This window comes from Leopardus geoffroyi, chromosome C2 (genome assembly GCF_018350155.1).
Source record: "Leopardus geoffroyi isolate Oge1 chromosome C2, O.geoffroyi_Oge1_pat1.0, whole genome shotgun sequence".
Lineage (NCBI taxonomy): Eukaryota > Metazoa > Chordata > Mammalia > Carnivora > Felidae > Leopardus > Leopardus geoffroyi.
In genome coordinates, this window is record NC_059333.1 from 133,756,621 (window position 1) to 133,769,964 (window position 13,344).

At 45.6% G+C, this 13,344-nt stretch overlaps 1 protein-coding gene across 5 annotated transcripts in view; it reads right to left on the reverse strand.

Annotated features, from left to right (window-relative positions):
* Nucleotides 1-13,344, reverse strand: part of RFTN1 (raftlin, lipid raft linker 1) — a 207,719-nt gene that overhangs the window by 37,397 nt on the left and 156,978 nt on the right. For all 5 annotated transcript variants that reach the window (XM_045503715.1, XM_045503713.1, XM_045503717.1 and 2 more), the window contains one exon: nucleotides 7,465-7,580. In XM_045503715.1, the coding sequence (XP_045359671.1) occupies nucleotides 7,465-7,580 (116 nt within the window). The remainder of the gene's footprint in view (nucleotides 1-7,464; nucleotides 7,581-13,344) is intronic.

Here is a 13,344-nt window from a genome sequence, read left to right on the forward strand (position 1 = left end):
TTATTTTGATGAGGTCCCAAGAGTTCATTTTTGCTTTTGCTTCCCTTGCCTCTGGAGACGTGTGGAGTAAGAAGTTGCTGTGGCTAAGATCAAAGAGGTTTTTGCCTGCTTTCTCCTTGAGGAGTGTGATGGCTTCCTGAATTACATTTAGGTCTTTCATGCATTTTGAGTGTATTTTTGTGTATGGTGTAAGAAAGGGGTCCACGTTCATTCTTCTGCATGTCGCTGTCCAGTTTTCCCAGCACCACTTGCTGACGAGACTGTCTTTATTCCACTGGATGTTCTCTCCTGCTTTGTCAAAGGTTAGTTGGCCATACGTTTGTGGGTCCATTTCTGGGTTCTCTATTCTATTCCATTGATCTGAGTGTCTGTTCTTGTGCCAGTACCATACTGTCTTGATGACTACAGCCTTGTAGTACAGCTTGAAGTCTGGGATTGTGATGCCTCCTGCCCTGGTTTTCTTTTTCAAGATTGCTTTGGCTATTCGGGGTCTTTTCTGGTTCCGTACAAACTTTAGGATTATTTGTTCTAGCTCTGTGAAGAATGCTGGTGTTATTTTGATAGGGATTGCATTGAATATGTAGATTGCTTTGGGTAGTATCGACATTTTAACAGTATTTATTCTTCCTATCCAGGAGCATGGAATCGTTTTCCATTTTTTGTGTCTTGTTCAATTTCTTTCATAAGCTTTCTATAGTTTTCAGTGTATAGATTTTTCACCTCTTTGGTTAGATTTATTCTTAGGTATTTTATGGTTTTTGGTGCAAGTGTAAATGGGATCGATTCCTTGATTTCTCTTTCTGTTGCTTCATTGTTGGTGTGTAGGAATGCAACTGATTTCTGTGCATTGATTTTATATCCTGCAACTTTGCTGAATTCACGAATCAGTTCTAGCAGTTTTTTTTGTGGAATCTTTAGGGTTTTCCATACAGAGTATCATGTCATCTGCGAGGAGTGAAAGTTTGACCTCCTCCTGGCTGATTTGGATGCCTTTTATTTCTTTGTGTTGTCTGATTGCAGAGGCTAAGACTTCCAATACTATGTTGAATAACAGTGGCACGAGAGTGGAACATCCCTGTCTTGTTCCTGACCTTAGGGGGAAAGCCCTCAGTTTTTCCCCATTAAACGATGAATTTAAGATTCATCAAGTATACATACATTACATTTTAGGGAAAAGATGCTCAGTCATACCACTTAGTGCACTGATGTGTCACTATCAAAACCGAGTGGGACGCGAGGAATCAGACCAAGTGAGAGCACCCAGAGCTGCTAGAACAGACTCAGCGTTGCCCTGAACACTGCGGGCCTCCTCTGTGCCGTGATTTGCTCTGGGTTGGAAAAGGGGTGGAGTTACAGCCTGGTAGGGGAAGGGGATGTGTCTGCAGTCAAGGTCATTCAAGGCAGTGGTCACTCATGGGAAAATCTTTTGAATCACAGGAAAAAGACAGAGAACTACTATCTTTGGCACTCAAGGCTATGATCTCAGAACCAAAATCATTATCCTAGAGAAACCGTGGCAATGAAAGAAATGTCAGATGGTTTAATAAGAATAAATGTTGGCTCCCTTGTCACAGCAGAAGGTGGTGGATTGTAGATACCACAGAAATTGATGTTATTCCCTTACAAATCCTGTGTGGATTGTTCAAGAGATGGCTGGGAGCCCCTAGAAACAAAAGATGGATCCCCAGAAGTCTACCGAATACAGAAGTTAGTGCAGAACGAGTGGGGCCTGTGTGTCCCCAGGGTTAGGGGACCGGAGGGGTGGAGGCGTACCCCAGAGGGGATGTCAGTTACAGAAATGCATCTCAGCGAGCCTCTCGTGATTCTTTCAGGGATAAAATGGTGACATGTTAGGTGGAACAATAGGGCCATCTGAAACTTCTGGCAAAAGGGTTTGGCGTCGGGTTAGAGACTAGAGGAAAAACCCCCCAAACATGCCAAAGGACCATGTCCTCCATCTAGTGTGTTTGACATTGGACTGGAAAGGAGCCATCCTACAAATGAAACCTTCAGAGAAGCCAAAGCTGAGATGATCCTCCAAAAAATGCAGGATGATATAACCGTGATCAAAAATGTCTCCATAGGCTGGAAGAATGGGCAGAAATTAATAGGATGAGATGAACTGGGAGTCGGTTCAATAACAGATTGAATACACAGGGAGCGGATGGGGAGAACTGACTATGTGCCACCTTACATGATGCAATCTGTCATGGCTGCCCCAAAGTTGATCCAACCACCTGCTGGACGAGCAGAAGCCCAAGTCCAGCTGTCAGAGGACCAAGTGCTCACAGGTGGCAGGCTCCTCTCCAGCTTGCTCACGGCCCCCTGATCCCAGCCACCGAGCACATCAGGCTGAGTCCCACAGGCTCCCAGACCTGCGTAGGTCAGTTAGACCCACGGTCATCACTATGTGTCTTCATTTACATTATTTAAACTGATGGTAAAGGCAAAAGAAGTTGTTTCTGGGAAAACTAAGTAGAACGCTTTGAAGAGATTTGACAAAGTGCAGTTGCCTAAAAATAACAACTGTGGCTGACTTAGAAGTGGTGGGGGCCGGAAAAGAGTAAGAAAAAAATCATGAAATCAAGGATTCGGCAGTGAGATCCCTTTCCTAGACTTTCAAGACACTGCCCCAGGACACTGGTGATAGCAACACCTTGGGTGTGGTTTACACAAGAAAGGTGAAGTGAAATTCCAATCAGCAGACCTCAAACTCTAAAAGATGGGCAAATGGATGCGTATTTATATATTTTACATTAAAATAAAATGTGTGGGGGTATGAATATGATTTTCTTTGGTTCTTTTTAATTGGCTTTTCAATTAACTCTCTAACCACCATACCAACTGCATCAGCTAAAAGAGTTTTTACTGTTATCGCATGGTCAGTTCTGGCAGCAAATTTCACAAGGGGCGCTGATGAACCGGAAGGCTCATTCCAAGGAGAGGGGTGAAGACAGAAGGCTCTAAGGCCTCAAGGGCACCCGATGGTGTCCATAAGCAGTGCTGGGCTCCCAGGCCGAAGGACACGCAGCCTCAGAATGAAAAAGAGGGTCCCTGTCTCTCTGTCTTTCCGTCTCTCATCCATATGACCTATTCATCTCTGTAGTTTCCCCCTTTCTTTCCAAGAAGGACCCTTTCTGCTCACACTCTAAATTGTAAACTCAAAGAAAGTAAACAAAATACCCATGACAGATGCCGTGCGGACGGGCTTTCATACTACTCAAAACCGCCACAGGCTTCCAACTGAGAAAAACACAATGCGTTTGGCTCCACACTTTTCCCTTGCCCAACCTCTGCTGTGCTTTCAGAGCAAGAGCAAGGCAACCGGGAGAGGATCTTTCTAGCCGATGACACCAGGGGACCAATAAAAGAAAGTACTATTTCCCTACGATATGCCAAGAGCTACACTCACAACTTTTGAATATATCATTTTTTAAATTCTCAACTTTGAGAGGCTGACAGTGTTCCCACTCATACAGCTGAAAGATGGAAAAACAAAGAGGGGGGACACTCGGTCACTCGGCTGGGAATAAGACAGCCAGGATGCATTCCCAGACCAGACTCCAGAATCTACCTTCTCTTTCCAACACACTGCGGTGTTTGCAGAGCTGTGAAGAGGTAGGTAGGTTTTCTCCTGAAAGCGTCCACGTGTGCACGTGCACATGGGGGCAGGGAAGCCGGGAAGATGTGGCTCGACTGGAATGGCACGTGTGTACCGCGAGCTGAGGATACTCATGTGCGCAGGAGGCAGAAAAGGAACAGGGCAGTCCCAACGGTGAGCAAAGAGAACAAGCTGGTCAGCAGTGTTTTGTGGCCAGAGCCCAGGAGTTTATGGGCTGGCCTGGAAGGAGAGAGGTTGCCAGAGAGGCAGGGTCAACCACAAGCCAAGAGGTATCTGCCCAGGGCTTGAACAGGAAAGACCCTTCCCAGAGGCCAAAAGGGTGAAGAGAGGAAGCAGGTGGGTCTCAAGGGTGAAAGGCGAGGCTGCTGGACAAAGGCCCACACACCTGGAGGGGCCAGCAGAAGGGGGGCGGTCAGTGGGGGGAGGGGGGACTTCTGACACAGCCTCTTCAAAGAGCTGAGCTGTGGGCTCTGCCCTGGACTAGACACTGCTGGGCCATGCTGGGACACAGTGTACCCATGTGGTTCTGCTAAGGCAGGGATTCCCAAAGTGGGCTTGAAAAGGAACCTCTGTGAGGAGGGCCTGGATATCTGTGTGTTTAAAAGCTCTTGAGGGATTCACGCCTCATTCTGAGAAGTGTATGTGTACCCAACGCTGAACCAAAAGGCCTGCAACCCGATTCAGGAAGCATTTACTGGAAGCCTTAGAGAACAAAGATGAACGTGCCCACGCCGAGAAACTCGCAGTAAGGAAGGAAAGTGGATAAAGAAATCATAGTGATCATAATAGGAGCTGACAGACTTATGCACAGAGAATTACGGAAACACAAAGGAAGAGTCTTTCACTCTGAAGGAGTCTGAAGGGCTTCCTGAAGGAGGCGACCTATGAGCTGACCTAAAGTCTGCCAATACAGCCGCAAAGAGGAAGAGAAACCCATATGCCCAGGGGCGCAGTCTGTCCAGAAGAGATCTCCCCTCCTCTAGGCCTCAAGAGATGGCACTCAGAAGCTGACGCTGCTAAAATGGACGGGGGTCTGTTTCCACTGCAGGGAATTTGGGAATGCTCCAAAGGCACCAGAGAAAAGAGCGAGACTGAAGACTTGTGCGGGGGGAGAACTGGCTGAACACCTACATCAAAACCATTAATTCACTTGTCACTATCAGGAAAATTAAGAAAATGTGTTTCTGCCCAACTGGATGCCAGCCACACCTGCCTATCATAATGTCAACATGTGATGGAATAAAGGCCTATCTAGTGATGTGCTGGTAAATGCTTACAACTGGCTCTCTGAGCCGCGGTGGGGGTGGGAGGGTGGAATCCTAATTTCTAGGCTTTGCCAGTTTTCACGGTGCGGTACTTCCACAGACACAATTTCAAGCTACTAGTGACTGAATCCGTCACTGAATACGGAGTTGGAAAGAGAGGCACAGAACCGGCTTCGCAAGCTGGTGCACACCACTGGGCCCACTGTGGGTCTTAAAACCCTATGCCATTTCCCAGGATCTCTGGAGAAAAGCCACAGCATTCCTGAAGTGTGTGTGTGTGTGTGCGCGTGTGTGTGCGCGTGCGCATGTGCACGTGCGTGTGTCCGTGAGGGAGAGAAGGGGACGAGGGACAATGACGACATGACCCAACACTAATAACACCAAATAGATTAATGCACAAAAATAGGAGGTCAAGAGAAAAAAGTTCAAACATCTGAGAAAGAAATAAAATTAACAAATCAACCTAACGGAAACCAATCTGCACAGCCAGGAAAGCTTTCTGAATAAATGTTCATCTTTCCTGATCTAACCTCTTAACCCATAAAATTGACCTCTTCTAATTAAAAAGACAATCGTGTCCTTATTTTAGTTTGTAACCTTAACTTCCTCCCATAAACATTTTAGATAGGATGCATTCACTCCAGTTACCCATCAAGGTCACAGTTAATTTCAAAGGCTGAAGAAAGACAAGCCACTGGGGTACTTTTCCTATCACAACTTTCATCAACGAACACACAACCACAGACATCTGGTGAGAGTGGCATCTATCCTGTTCTTTTAGACACTGGCTCTTGAAACCGTGAATCAGGATCTCCCTTGTGAAAAAGGATTGCTGAGGCCCATCCCCAGAGTTTCTAGTTCAGTCCATCCGGGGTGGGGTCCAACAATCTGCATTTATAGCAACTTCCCAGGTGACGCCAATGCTGCTGGTCCTAGGACCACACTTTGAGACTTTGGATCAAAGCCATCAAATCACCTTTCTTGAGGAAACCGCGGTGCCCTCCCTTAACAGCCATTTTCATGTGCTGATGGCAAGAGATGTTGCACACGTCCCGTGACCCGTCAATCACTTCCACACATGCACCTGTTTTTGGTGCAGCCACATGTGGCTTGCTGTGAAGGCTAAGTGTGACAGAGCAAACACAGTTACTGAGTGTTAAAGCCTGTGGGCTGTTTTAATAGGGTCCTTAAGATCCTCAATTGGCATCCTTGTTATTTCATCTTTCATCTGACCACATGAGGTGGGCTGGATGAACAGCATGGCCCCATCTTAAATTCAGGATGTTTAGGGACCCGAGGCGGGGTGTGTGTGTGTGGGGGGGGGGTGGGGAACATGAGACCAAGGTTAGGCAGGGGGAGCTGGCAGAGCCTGATGGCAAACCAGGTCATGACCCGATTCCGTACTTTCCTTTAGGGCTCCTGGCCCCTCATCTAACTGGGCCCTGGATGCTGTGTTTTTGGAATTCCAATTTCTGATTGATTAGTACAGTTTTCCATTGTACTCTGTCCCCTTCCTGGCAAGCAGTTACTGCACATCACTGCCCAGATGCAGGCATGCCCGCTCAGAACTGCTGCCGGCGTAGAGGACAGGGGACAGACCGCTGGGGTGCCCACTGCCCTCCAGCAACTAGGTGAGGGCGTCGCCTGCCATCAGGCTGCAGAGGGCACAGCCAGAGGGCACAAAGACGTGGCAAGCACCCACTGTCTGGTGGGTCCCGGCACCCCATGCCCCTCACAAAGAGCTGAACCCACACCTGTCTTACTCTGGCACAGAGAGCCCGGTTTGGCAAGGCCCCTCCGAGCGATGCTAACCCTGTGTTTTTCCAGGGCCTCCTCAAGAAATCCTTTCAGAAATCAGTCCCGCATGTTTAAACAGCTTGCCCGTTTACACCCAAGATGCTGGATGGACAAGAGATGAGTCTGAGAAGCCCACCCTTCTACAGCGCCCTCAAAGTACACACCGGCGAATCTCAGAAAGAAATCAGGTCTTCGAATGTCCCAGTGGGACGTGGCTGAAGGAATTACTCTGCCCACAGCAGTTTGGTGGCTTCAAGGGTCAACATCTCTCAAGGACATCCTTCAGCATTTATTGTGTAACCTTGGGCCAGGGACCTAACCTCAGTTTCCTCATCTGTGAAATAGGGGCAGTCATGTACTTGCCTCATGGGCTTTTTGTCAAAGATTGAGTGCGTATGCACCAATTTCTTCCAAGGATACTTGGCAGAGGGAGGCATAAGGTCTAACGCCAACAATCATGTTGCTCTCGTTCCAGTGGACACAGACTGTATGTTGGCCTCACGTATGTCACTTGGAGTTTCCAGTGATATGCAAGTGAATGAAAGAAGAACCTCTTTCCACCCAATGGTCCAGCACGCACACTATTTTTCCTACAGAAAGGGAAAGTGGGGCCCATGCCCCAACTGGAGGGCACAGAAGCATTTGAAAGGGGCCTTGTAGGTCTACCCAGGTCAAACTGCCTTTCAGAGGAAAGCCACAGCAGACACGGTCAGACCCAGCAAGCGGATAAAACAATCATTGTCCAAACAAAGGAAGCACCACTGCCAATCTCACACTTACTTCCAGGACTGTCCATTGTTCGACAACAATAGCATCATAGCCCTGCATGGTTTTGCTATCTTCTGTGGAAACAGCTTCAAAGATGAATACTCCATCTGTCAGGCTGTGTAAGGAATCTGTGGAAAAAGAAAAGAGGCGGGGGGAGTTCTGTAAACCGTCTGTGGCAGAAGCCTTACAAGCAGCAAAAATTTTCACTGCATTCATTAATAATCCCAATCAGAACATCTTTTCAGCATGTTAATTAAAGAAGGCACACACAGCCATAGAGTCTAGCCCCATCAGAATGAATGAGACTAATTTACCTCGCAGTTCTGAATAATATCCTTGATTTTATGAGCCCAAATTTCATTGTTAGCAATCACCATTTGATTTCACGCGTTTACCTTCTTTTTCACGCTCCAACGTCAGGATGCACTGGGGAGAACTTATTCAGGATAAAACACAGTCATTTAGAGACAGTTTTTAGAAGAAAACTATATTTAGGTGGGAGTTTTTTTTAAAGGGGGGATAGATATAACACAGCAGATCTGAGTTTGTCGGATGCACTCTAGATGCGCTGATTCTTGGAAGTTCTCGTGATGTGGACAGCGGTACAGATGACGCTTTAGCTCTTGTCAAGAGGCAGAATTTGAGGGAAAGGGGAATTTTCCCAAATGATTTACCACTGAAAATGTTTCCTTGGGCATTGCTCTGGTCAGTGTGCCAGGTTCTGAGTTCTATATGATTCAATAAACGTACGTTAAACATATAACAGGACTCAAGAAGGATTCATTGTCTTAGGCAGTGAGAGTATAAAGAAAATTACAAGAGTCCCTGCCACAGCAGAAGACATTAAGGGAGGTGTTTTCTGCCGCTCCTCCTTTTTTTAATATGGCTTTTAAATGCCCTAAATTCATTTAGAGAAGAGATTGTGGGAAAGAGGACTAGACAGAGAAGCAGGTGGTTTGGATCCATGCTCTATCATGAAAAGTGATGTGACCCCTTTCAGGGACTTGGTCTCTCATCTGTGACATGGGAACGTGTACACAGAATCACTCCTGGTCCCTAGATTCTAATCTACAAATCAATCACACCATTAGGTACTGAATTGTGTCCTCCCCCCATCCAAATTCATACGTGAAGCATGAACTTCCAAAGTGACAGTAATTGGAGGTAGGGCCTTTAGGGAATTAACTAAGGTTAAATGAGGTCATAAGGGTGGGTCCTAATCTGGTAAGACTGATGTCCTTACCAGGAAAACACCAGAGGGACCCCCCTCCCCTCTCCCGTGCACAGAGGCAATGCCAGATGAAGAAGAGAGAAGGTGGCTGTCTGCAGGTTAGGAAAAGAGGCCTCAAGCAGAAACTGAATTTGCCAGCACCTTAACCACGGACGACATCTAGCCTCCTCAACTCTGAGAAAATAAATGTCTATTATTTAATCTATCCAGCCTGTGGCATTTTGTTATGGCAATTCACATTAAAACTATCTTTAGTGATATACTATTTTTATTTTAGAAGGATAATTCACATAATAATATGATTTTTTTTTAACAGAAAGGGAGATAAATTCAGAAAGTCCTTTGTACTACATTGGAGTTCAGGAACTGTCAGCATTTTCCAGAAGCCACAAAGAAAAAGACGGACAGATGTAAACACTTAACAAATATTTAGCTTCTGTCTTCCACTAGACCTCATAAAGACAATTGAAAGGCCCTTAAATGAGAAAATTGTTTGCAACAACAAAAATAAATAAATAAATGGCTAAGCTTAACATTCTTTATATGTGTGTAAAAAGCTTATGGTGGTTAAGGGAATTTTAACTGTACAATCTTTTAGGAGAGCAATTTCACAAGGTCTAAAGAGCCTGAAACAAAAAAGTCCATCTTCTTTGACCCAGAAATGCTACCTCGTTCAGTCTATTCTAAGGAAATAACCACTAAAGCCATCAAATATTTATCTACCAGCATGACTTATAAATTCCTTAAAAACATAAACAATCTAAATGCTCAAGAATTCAAATATTCAACCATAGAAAAGTAGTCGAGTAAGTTAGGAGACTTCCATATAATTAAATACTATGTGGCTACAAAAAAATCATGGGAATGTAATGATTCAGAAACATTCCTTAGAGACAATGTTATAAAGAAGAAAAAAAAAAACAGGATACAAGCCTGCGGTATGAGCTGTATGTGAATTTTTTTTATGTTAAGAAGGGTTAAACAAACTTTAAGGAAATACATAAAATCTAGCAGCACTTATGATTGGTGGGATTAGGTATAATTTGAATTTCTTCTTATCCTTTTCTACAAGATTAATGCAAGAGTTAACACAAGCATCATACAAACAGACAACACAGATGAAAATGAATTTTCTTTTTCTCTCCTCTACATGGCTCTTGAAGGCAGAGCTAGAATCAAAAAGTTTTAGGAGCTATGAGGAGAAAATGTGAGTACAATATAAACAGAAAGTACCTTCCTTAGGGTAGTCTAAAAAATGGAAGGTAAAACCTCAGAAGAGTGAGCACTGTGTTCCTGGAAGCATTTAAGCTTATACTGAAAACACTTCTGGCTGCTCACTCATTCATTCCAATGCCTACCTAGCATCTATTTTGTGCCAGGTACTCCTGTGGTCATCGGAGATCTTGCAGGCAGCAAGACATATGAAGTCTCTGCCCCATGGAGCTTACCTTGCAGTGTGGGGAGGGAGACAGTGACGTAATGTTGGAGGTGATAAATGCTATAAAAATATCAAGTGGGCTAAGGGGAGAGAGTGCAGGTGGAGGCAGTGGTTGGGTATTTTTCAAAACGGGTCTCCTCATTTTGAGTAGAGATACGTACTTAACCATGCAAGGAAGGCTTTTGGATCTTCAGGGTTTGAGAGTTAGGTAGAGGATACAGCTGGAGTAGGGATGCACAGTGAATGAGGGGTAGCCAAGGACCACAAGAGCAGTGGAATCAGGAGAGAAGAAAGTCAAGACTAAGATGATGGGTGGGAAGACCAGCTAACTAGGCGCTTATCCATGTGATTTGTTTGGCCAATGGGATATTAGCAGGTATGATGCAACAAGGGCTTGGCAAGCCCTTGTGGTTAAACTTAACCTCTTCTATCTCTGCCACCACTTTGAGAGGACATGCCCCAGCTGCCCAAGAGCAGCTCAGCATAGATCAGCTGACCCACAGACCTGAGAATGAGCCCAGCTGAGATCAGCAGAACTGCCTCATGGAGTTGCTCCAGCCAACCCACCAATGTGTGAGAATAGTACTGTTTTTAGCCAATGACTCTGGGGTGGCTTGTTACACAGCAGTACTGTGGCAATAGCTGACTAATACAATGCCCAACCTAAACCTAAGAAATATGAGACTGGTGTACTTTGGTTGGCTTGGGGATATTCTTGATTATTCCAGAATGATAGAGAGGCCTAACCAGCTCAACGACTCACAGCCATGAGACCAATTCCTGGAGCACAGCAGCCTTGTCCAATATGACGAGATAATACTCCATTTTAAGTGAGATCAATCTAAGTTCATCAACACCATGCTCCAGTTTCTTATTTGTTTCCTAAACTGAGAGTGTGTTATCAAACAGCCTTAGCAAAAGTACTAAGGTTGCCTCTCTCATCTGCTCTGTTAAAAAGTTTTCCCCAAGTGTTTGTTCGCTGCCCTCCTAAGAAACGTTTTACAGAGATAACCAGCGAAGAACAGGGCTTCTCTTTAAACCACATTGTAGGTATTTGGGGCCTCAGGACAAGATGAACCATAGTAAAGCTCACTTTTAAAGTTCTGAAGAACAAAGATCCAGCTGGAGCTCCTGCCACAGTAGGAATACCCTATAGAACCACTTTGAGTAAAGCTTTCCCAAGTCCTGACCTGGGGATGCTTGAGACCAGAATACATTCAATGATTCCCTCAGGATTAGACCAATACAGCACAAATCCCCACAAGACTCCTACCAAAATATGTTGTCTCCAATCTCCAAAGTCTTTATGTACAAATCTCAATGGAAAACCTCCAAGACCTTAAATTGTGCCTATCATTGCTTTAAGTAATAGAGTACCCAATTTGGCATACATATTACGATGGTATTTAGCCTGCCGACAGTACCATGCAGTGGAGCTGAGGTCCAGAAGAGGGAATGAGACACCATAGTCCATCCAGACCATCCCAGCCACTGCCTGGCTTTCTCTGCTTCCTCCCTGGTCACAGGCCTGGGAGGAGGGCTGTGTGGTCAGTGGGGAGATGTATGGCCAGACTTGGGGTGTGAAATAGGAATAAACCAGGTCCTTATTTACCAGCTGCCTCAGCCACCGTCTGCCTTCTAGCCCCTCAGCCCACTGCTCTGCTACTCTGAATCTGGAGTGCTGATTCACCTACTTAACTACAAAGCAAGTTCGGAATGGCTGTCAAAATTTGATCATCTGTAACAGCAAAAAAGCCAATGAACCACGGAGAGCAGACAGCTGGGCTTTTAAAGAACCCCTTGTTTTGACGGCCTCGTCCACTCCGCGTCTTCTCATTACCTTCCTGGCTCAGCCTTGCTGTGATGCGCACCGAGCTGGGTATAAATAGGTCTTTCTTACAGTGAAGGCTCCCAATGTAAAAGGTTAAATCACCCTACATCTATGGAAAACACTCCATTATCACTGCATTTTTTATTAAAGTAAAGATGCTTCCCTACTGTGCACAGAGAGCTATTTGCCCCAGTACTGTATAAATATTTGATGCCAGTCTTTTGGCAAAAGGCCACCTTAACATTCCAAGCTTATGATTTTATAAAAAGGAGGTGTGAAAAGGAGATTCGCCCCATTATTCCAAGAGGTAAATTCTGGGAGGGCAACTGTTCTTTCCCTGCAGCCTCTGAGACCTAGCAAACTAAGCTTCAGGCTTATCCTCGGTGCTGTTCCCCAAAGTCCAGCTGGAAATGTGAACACCATGACGAGTGGTCAACGTATGTGGTCTAATTACGCGAGATGAAAAAAGAAAAAGTCACCGTTCTCCTTTTAACAAGCTAGACTGGACTAAACCGTCCCCACTGAGGTAGCTGGCCTAACAGATTTCCTTGAGTCTCTGAGAGCCCCTTCTCCCCATCAGAGGCTACATGGCGCTCACAGCACCCCGTATGTGCCAGGAATGGCACGTCTCGATTGTATAACCATAACTACACATGTGACTGCTGTCACGATGACCTATGACCCCACCATAAATGTAATCGCCGTTTAACCAATCCTGGCTAATGGTGCCATGTTGCTGCCCGATCACACCGTGCCTAATTGACTGATATTATCAGAAGAGTGAGCAGGTCTACTGCCTTCTCCTTCCTGAGCACTCACAGCTGCTGTTGGCCTGCCTTCACTCCTGCATTCTAACTTTGAAGTGGTGAGTGACCTAGAGGAGATACAACCTATCTTCAGTTGCAGCAAGGTGAACCCGCAAGTTCGGAGCCATTTAACCAACCAGATGGGGAAGAAACGTTCTGATTGGGTGTTTGCTGGATGTGAGGCACATGCCCAGGCACAGTTCATAGTTTCTCCCTGAATCCCTCCCCCACATCTGCAAGGCTAATCATTCCCTCTTAGTAGGTAAGAAAATGGAGGTCTCAGAAGTTAAATCATGTGTCCATGTTCAAAGGGAATGCAAGGGGCAAAAGAGATCAGAAGTATGATTTGTTCGATTCCAAAGCCTGTGCCCTTTCAGTAACTAACAGGTATTTACTGAGCTAGCACTCTGTGTGCTGGGCGCTGGGGCTCCAGCTAGTGGTGGCGATGAACATCTCAGGTTCCCAGCCTGACCACTACACCATCCTCCATGTCTGGTGTTTTGGGTGCCATCCCAGGGATGTCACAGTGAGACTGGCCTTAGGGCTTCAGTTTGGGGCCAAATCTATGCAGATGCCATGCTTTCCT